The sequence below is a fragment of the Lactuca saligna genome, chromosome 1, assembly GCF_052625555.1.
Source record: "Lactuca saligna cultivar CGN05327 chromosome 1, ASM5262555v1, whole genome shotgun sequence".
NCBI lineage: Eukaryota > Viridiplantae > Streptophyta > Magnoliopsida > Asterales > Asteraceae > Lactuca > Lactuca saligna.
In genome coordinates, this window is record NC_136417.1 from 82,608,579 (window position 1) to 82,616,348 (window position 7,770).

General features: G+C 44.2%; 1 protein-coding gene across 1 annotated transcript; it reads right to left on the reverse strand.

Annotated features, from left to right (window-relative positions):
* Positions 1 to 5,402: 5,402 nt before the first annotated feature.
* On the reverse strand, positions 5,403 to 6,866 carry LOC145009119 (uncharacterized). Its single transcript, XM_078967780.1, has 4 exons — positions 6,643 to 6,866; positions 5,925 to 6,408; positions 5,516 to 5,583; positions 5,403 to 5,407 (listed from the first exon to the last, which is right to left on the reverse strand). The coding sequence occupies exons 1-4, from the start codon at positions 6,851 to 6,853 to the stop codon at positions 5,403 to 5,405; spliced, it is 768 nt and encodes a 255-aa protein (XP_078823906.1). The 5' UTR covers positions 6,854 to 6,866.
* Between the last annotated feature and the right edge of the window lie 904 nt (positions 6,867 to 7,770).

Below are 7,770 nucleotides of genomic sequence, written 5' to 3' on the forward strand. Positions count from 1 at the left end.
CTTGGCCTACAGCACAAAGCAGGACCCCCCTTAACCCATCTATAGTCCAAACAACCATGTGCACAAAACATACAATCATATAACAGTCATAGCCAACAAACCGAACAAACAGACCACATAGCATATCATTACCCTACCCAGGTTACCGACCTAACCAGTCACTAGCATAGCATCACTTATATATATCGGGAAACTGACCTTAACAAGGTCCCCTAGCATGTACCATCCTAGCTACCAGGATGCAGACACATCAAACAATAACATAATAACCATATCCGAATCTCAATCCAATAAAGGGCCGGCCTTGGTGCCTTAGACCCTATTGATATAGTGATGATAACTCACCTCGAAACTGTTGGCTGAAAGGATAAGATCCCGCTGCTCCGAACTCTGACACGAACTCCTCCACTGAACATCAAAACATACAACTCAATAAATACCCTTAATTACCAAAATACCCCTGGAAGACAACTGGTCAACCTTGGACATGTCAAAGTCAACCCCTGACTGACCCTACTCGCCGAGTCAACCCGATGACTCGCCGAGTCCTTATGCTCAGAACTTCCCTCAATTAGCGACCCAACTCGCCGAGTCACCCCAAGACTCGCCGAGTCCAACAACTCTGAGTCCACTCGCACCCAACTCACCGAGTCATCCCTTGACTCACCGATTCATCGACTCAACCAGAAATATTGGGACTTCCTCGACAAGACTCGCCGAGTCCAAATGGACTCGTCGAGTCCAAGGCTATCTTCAACCTACTCGCCGAGTTGTTCTTCCAACTCGTCGAGTTCCAGGCCATCTTCAAGCAACTCGTCGAGTCCACCCATGTGACTCGTCGAGTACCACCGGTCTGAATCTATACAGAAGCATCTCAGGCCATGCAATTGATCCAAAACATAGATCTAACCTCCTACAATCCATCCATCACGTAAAGTGGCAAACTTTACGTGAATCTAAAGAGATCTAGGCCTTATTCACCTTAAAACCAAGGTTTGGGACATGGTAGCTCCATTAACAACACAAGAACAGGGGCTTTAATGCTCTTAAGATCTTCTCTACTCCAGATCTGAGGTAGCAACCTCAAATCCATCCTCCAAACATCAAGATGCCACACAACCAAGCACCCCACACAACCCTAAAATGAGAAACTAGGAAAATACAGCCCAAGAACGAAAGTATTACCTCCAAAAGATGCCTCAATAGCAATGAAACTCGAATCCAAGCAAAGCCCTTTGATCCAAGCCACTTCTCCTTCAAGATTTCTTCAACCAACACCTCTCCAAGCTCTAATTTGCTCCACAAATGGACTCTCCACTAATTTAGCGTTTCTGGAACTCAAGGGGGGGAATAAGGGAGGCTGTGGAGGGGCATAATGCTCTTTATATAGGGCTCAACCCCGAAAATTAGGGTTTTCTCCATACAGCACCTACTCACCGAGCCCATCTTTGGACTCGCCGAGTAGGCCACTTGATACGTGACTATAGTCGCGACCTAACTCGCCGAGTCTATCCATGGACTCGCAGAGTCACCCTCCGAAACTTACACTTATAGCCCTTCAACTCTACTCTTGCGATTCCGGGATGTTACAATTCTCCCCCACTTAAATTAGGCTTCGTCCTCGAAGCCTACGGCATCTCATCTTCAAATTTCTTCCCACGACGCGCCGCCTGACCTTGACCGAACCCAGTCCCTCAAGGCACAACTATAGAAACCAGAAGCTCACTTTCTCCTTCCATACGGTGCCCCAACCACCTACTCAACCCGGGCACCAGCTGTACCCTCCGATAACCACACTCAACAACCGAGAATTACCCATGATGCCTTACTGCTCCAATTCTCATCTTTCACTTGACTCATATGGCTAGAAAACCGTGAACCATCGGATCCCCGATCCGAATCCCACTCTATCCATTCCATGACGACAGAAAGACCCATTCTTCCATTCCAGAGCAACTCCCCCCGAGTTCTCCTCTCGCAATCACACACACATGCTGATCTAACTCTAGCACCCTCAGGTTTGGAGAACCTGATACACTGATGATATCCTCAAACATCCTTCCAGGATGAACCGCTAAAACATAACCAAAACCCTGATCATAATCTCACTGAGAGTCCAAGACTCTTTCTCTGTATCCCTTCCGAACCCCTCTCCCTGGCTCTACGCCGTGGTATTCCCTTCGCGCCCTGAGAAACATATCAAGTCGAATGAGCTTTTATTCTACCGCCGCAACACACTACTCAAAGACCATCGACGAACCACTCCAATCATAACTCTACACTGCCGCTTTCACTTCCGTGAATTTGCACTCCCTTTTTGGAATTTCATTCCTCCCTCTTTCCATACCAAGGAAACCACTCGTCCGCCCAGTCACCATGACAGGCACTGTGGTGCTCATCCCACGCTACATTACCTCTTTAAAGCGTACCCGACATCCATGCATCACCACTACTCTGACTCTCTTCGCAGGGACTCTCAAGCCCATGCACTACCTTCACTGCTCAAAATTGCTACTCGGGGCCAGACCTCCCAATGTAATCACACTGCAACATACGTAACCCATAACCTCGAACCGATCCAACAGTAGTCGCAGAGTCTTCAGCATGACTGGACCGCCTCCCCAGGCCTTCAGCTAATCTGGACCACTCTCAGAACCTTCAGCCAATCTGACTGGACCGTCCTCCGAGCCTTCGGCCTGACTGGTACGCCTACCGACCTTCAGTCTATCCGGACCGCTCAACTGGCATTCATCATTCCGAACTATCCCTTCGGGAAATCCTCCCGTGCATACCGTTCTAGCCCTCTAGGGGTTCCGAACTCTATCTCCATCATGCATACTCAAACCTGGCCTGCTCCCATGCCTTCCACAATCAATTGCTCTAGGTTTGAATTCCGCCCCATACGCCTGTTACTCACCCATACGAGCCTGCTCTCGACTGATAGAAAAACCGCTGAATTCCCCAAGCAGCTAAACAACCTCTCAGGCCCAACGATCATCCGGAGAATTTCCAATTCTCCCCCACTTAAGACACTGACAAATAATCACCGGTCGCCATCACCGATCTCCCAAAGCAAGCTTATAGAAAATCAACACTTACACGCAAAATGTTTCTCACCAGCGCCAACAACTTTCATAAAAATCATGTTTCCACGCTGCACAACCTGCTCGAAAGGAACCCAATCTTCAACTATCCAGTCCTCAGACTGCAGAATCTACCCGGCCTTCAAACCAACGCCGCATCTGCCACCAATCCTCACAAAGATAATCAACGATAGCTCGAAGTACTAATCCATAACCATATCGATCCTTCAGGGAACAAAGGATACCAAAACGAAATCTCGATCACAACTCGCCAAACCCTCAGGGAACAATGGATACCACACGAAAACTCGAAAGGCAATTTCATAACCAACCAACGAAACCAACAGAGAACAATACTCCACAACAATCATAAATAATCAAAAACAACAGAAAGAACATACCCGCAACAACAAGCTGAAAAACACGACCCTAAGCCCTTGGGGGCTCCGCTCCACCCTGACCTCCACCTGTGATCCTCAACGTAGCCGGTGCTAGAGCCTGCACCGGTCCTGCAGCAAGCCGTGGATAATTGACCTTCAAATGTCCAACCTGATGACAATGATAACATATCCTCAAATCCCGAACCGGCACTGACTACCGACAATCCCTCGCATAGTGTCCCTCTTTCCGCACTTGCGGCATGCTCCACCGGACCGACAAACCCCATCGTGACCCCTTCCACACTTTCCACAAACGTGGCTACCCTGATCTCCCATCCTGGGATCAACGGTCTTAGACCGTTTCGTTGCTGGCTGCGACTGAACCGGAGCTTGCCTCAGCTCACGCATCTGCAACTCAATCTCTAACTCACACCGCCTGGCGGCCTCCTGCAACTCCAACAAGGTCTCGCACCTCTGCGTAGACACAAACTGCCTGATGTCTCTCTTTAGCATACTCAGATATCAGGACATTTGAGCCTGCTCCGAAGTGAACTCAGGGCAAAACATCGCCCTCTTAGTAAACATCCTGGTGATTTCTGTCACCAACTCCGAATCCTGTTTCAGCTCCAAAAACTCCTGAGCCAACCTCTCCCTCTCGACCTGCGGAACATAACGAGTGCTGAACATCTCTCTGATATCGCAGCTCTCTGTGCATCCGAGTACGACCCCATGGTCAATCTTGGACAAGTCAAAACACACAACTCAATAAATACCCTTAATTACCAAAATACCCCTGGAAGACAACTGGTCAACCTTGGACAAGTCAAAGTCAACCCCTGACTGACCCTACTCACCGAGTCAACCCGATGACTCGCCGAGTCCTTATGCTCAGAACTTCCCTCAATTAGCGACCCAACTCGCCGAGTCACCCCAAGACTCGCCGAGTCCAACAACTCTGAGTCCACTCGCACCCAACTCACCGAGTCATCCCTTGACTCACCGATTCATCGACTCAACCAGAAATATTGGGACTTCCTCGACAAGACTCGCCGAGTCCAAATGGACTTGTCGAGTCCAAGGCTATCTTCAACCTACTCGCCGAGTTGTTCTTCCAACTCGTCGAGTTCCAGGCCATCTTCAAGCAACTCGTCGAGTCCACCCATGTGACTCGTCGAGTACCACCGGTCTGAATCCATACAGAAGCATCTCAGGCCATGCAATTGATCCAAAACATAGATCCAACCTCCTACAATCCATCCATCACGTAAAGTGGCAAACTTTACGTGAATCTAAAGAGATCTAGGCCTTATTCACCTTAAAACCAAGGTTTGGGACATGGTAGCTCCATTAACAACACAAGAGCAGGGGCTTTAATGCTCTTAAGATCTTCTCCACTCCAGATCTGAGGTAGCAACCTCAGATCCATCCTCCAAACATCAAGATGCCACACAACCAAGCACCCCACACAACCCCAAAATGAGAAACTAGGAAAACACAGCCCAAGAACGAAAGTATTACCTCCAAAAGATGCCTCAATAGCAATGAAACTCGAATCCAAACAAAGCCCTTTGATCCAAGCCACTTCTCCATCAAGATTTCTTCAACCAACACCTCTCCAAGCTCTAATTTGCTCCACAAATGGACTCTCCACGAATTTAGGGTTTCTGGAACTCAAGGTGGGAATAAGAGAGGCTGTGGAGGGGCATAATGCTCTTTATATAGGGCTCAACCCTGAAAATTAGGGTTTTCTCCATACAGCACCTACTCGCCGAGTCCATCTTTGGACTCGCCGTGTAGGCCACTTGATACGCGACCATAGTCGCGACCTGACTCGCCGAGTCTATCCATGGACTCGCCGAGTCACCCTCCGAAACTTACACTTTTAGCCCTTCAACTCTACTCTTGCGATTCCGGGATGTTACAGTACCTTTGTTAGGCGTTACCCTGAAAAAAAAACACAAGTGGAATTAAAAATATATTTTTAACAAGAAATAGTCAAAAACATTGTATTATATAGTGTATACAAATAGTATTTAGGAATTTAAAACTAACCAGTTCTCTTATCACGACGTACGCCTTCAGCATTTCGCCCACTTATAGAAGGATACATTTTTTGAAACCTGCAAGTAATATAATCAGTAAGTGGAAAGGGGTAATCCTGACCTTCTACAATAAGGTTTCAGACAAGAGTTTGGGACAAAAATGTAATTTTTTTTACCCATCCAAAAAAGCTCACAATCTCTCATATGTGCAAAAGACGTTAACACCCTCCACATTCTCATCATCAAAAATAGCCTTAAAAGATTATTTAATCCCTTCCAGATCTATTAAGCGCACTTTCAACACTAAGGATGCGGAGGGTATCAATGTCTTTTGCAGAGTCGAGAGCGAATCGTTATTCCACCTTTATTGTAGGACAAAAAAAACCCATTAGCAAATAACAAAGGAGTGATATGATTACCTCAACCAATCATCCTTACTTGTTTTAGCAATTTCTTCTTTTATATCTTTACCACTGACTAAACCAGTTTTTGGCCTCTTCGATTCCTTGATAGGTTTTCTCGGGGGAGAAAGATCATCATGTGGACGATTATGCCCCCGTCTGGGAGGAGAAATATCAGACTCTCGACTTCGGCCCTTCCGAGGAGGAGAAATATCATATTTTGATTCTAGTGTATCATTATGTGCCCTTCGTTTACAGGGTGGGGACATGTCGAAATTCAATTCTGATATATGTTCGGATTCTGATTCCGGTTCTGGTGTGTCATTCTGGGCCCTACGTCTACGTGGCGGAGAGATGTCGGAATTTTTAGCAGTAGCAGACACGGGAACCCAACCGCTTCCATCTTCAGAAATAGCACCAAAAGGTCGCAAGCTTTTAAGTTGCTCTAATCTTTTCATTCGTTTCACTTCAATATCTTCATCAACTTGTGGCTTCTCTTCATCTGTACATTATAAGGGTGATTATAATTGGGTAGCAATGTAAATTTATAAATCATCTTCCTATTACATTATTGTATTTTGAAAATCTACCAATTATATTTATAGCAATATCATCTAAATACAAAGCAATTTGCATTGCTATAATTGGGTAAATTCATGAAAGTACAATACATTAACAAAGAACATTAACATCAAACGTGAAGCAATCTACTGAACAAGAAATTTTATTGGCATACCTTGTGACTCATCATCTTTTTCTTCAAGCTGAACTGGACTTTGCCAAATAGGATCCTCATCAACAACAAGAACACTATTCATATCAGGCTTAGTTTTCATCTTCTTCTTCTTCTTCTTCTTCTTCTTCTTCTTCTTCTTCTCCTCCTCATTATTTTCGTATCTTTTTAAATACTCCTTGAGTGAACTGGACCCTGAAGATGGTGCTACCATGGTTGTTCTTCAAGCCCTGCTCCCAAAAAAAACATTATGTTTTATGTTTTAAGGTTCAATCATATAAAATATGTAGCCGAGCTTGTTTCTTTTCTTTTTTCCATCAAGTGTTGTCAAGAATCAAGATACATGATATGTTTTAAGGTTCAATCATATAAAATATGTAACAGAGCTTGTTTCTTTTCTTTTTTCCATCAAGTGTTGTCAAGAATCAAGATAAATGATGAAATGAGATGTGCAGATGAATTTTAAAAGTTTTTTGTAAACTAATCAGTTGTGGAAATATGAGAAACAAACAATAATACAGTTGTATTTCACTTTTTATTTAGTTATCTTTATTTTTAAGTCTATTCAAGTACGAGACATTTTATACTCTTAAAGAGATAAAAGGAATTAACAGATGAAATAAATGCAGGGAACAATAAGAACTATCAGTTTTTATTTAATCATCTTCATATTTATACTCTCTAATTTACGGTTTTCCCTCGTTTACACCATCAATGAACACACCATGTGCATTTCTTTTTTCAGAGTTTTTTAAAGGACCATTATGTTATGTCCTATACATAGAAATTACCAACCTATCCTCATCGCCATTTATAACTTTTAAAGCATGTATGTATGTATAAACATAAACTTATGATCACCAATATCAATTTACATTCACAAAAGAATATGAATGTATGCAACTTGCTTGGATATTGCAGCTAAGGAAGGATTGGAATTAAAAAGAAAAAAATGTAATTGGGAAAGAAAGTAGAGGAATAGACCTCAATAGCCATGCGTGCCCATTTGTTCCCCATTTTAGCATGGAGTTCAATGATGTGGCGTTCTTCCTTTGGTGTAAATGCACCTTTTTTGAGATCAGGTCTTAAGTGATTTTCCCACCTTAAACAACAGCTTTTACCACAACGAGA

Coding starts and splice junctions, on each gene's coding strand:
- LOC145009119 (XM_078967780.1), bottom strand. CDS start 6,853: ATGGTAGCACCATCTTCAGGGTCCAGTTCACTCAAGGAGTATTTAAAA. Junction 6,409..6,642: donor AAAAGATGATGAGTCACAAG/GTATGCCAATAA, acceptor TATAATGTACAG/ATGAAGAGAAGCCACAAGTT. Junction 5,584..5,924: donor AGTAAGGATGATTGGTTGAG/GTAATCATATCA, acceptor TATTACTTGCAG/GTTTCAAAAAATGTATCCTT.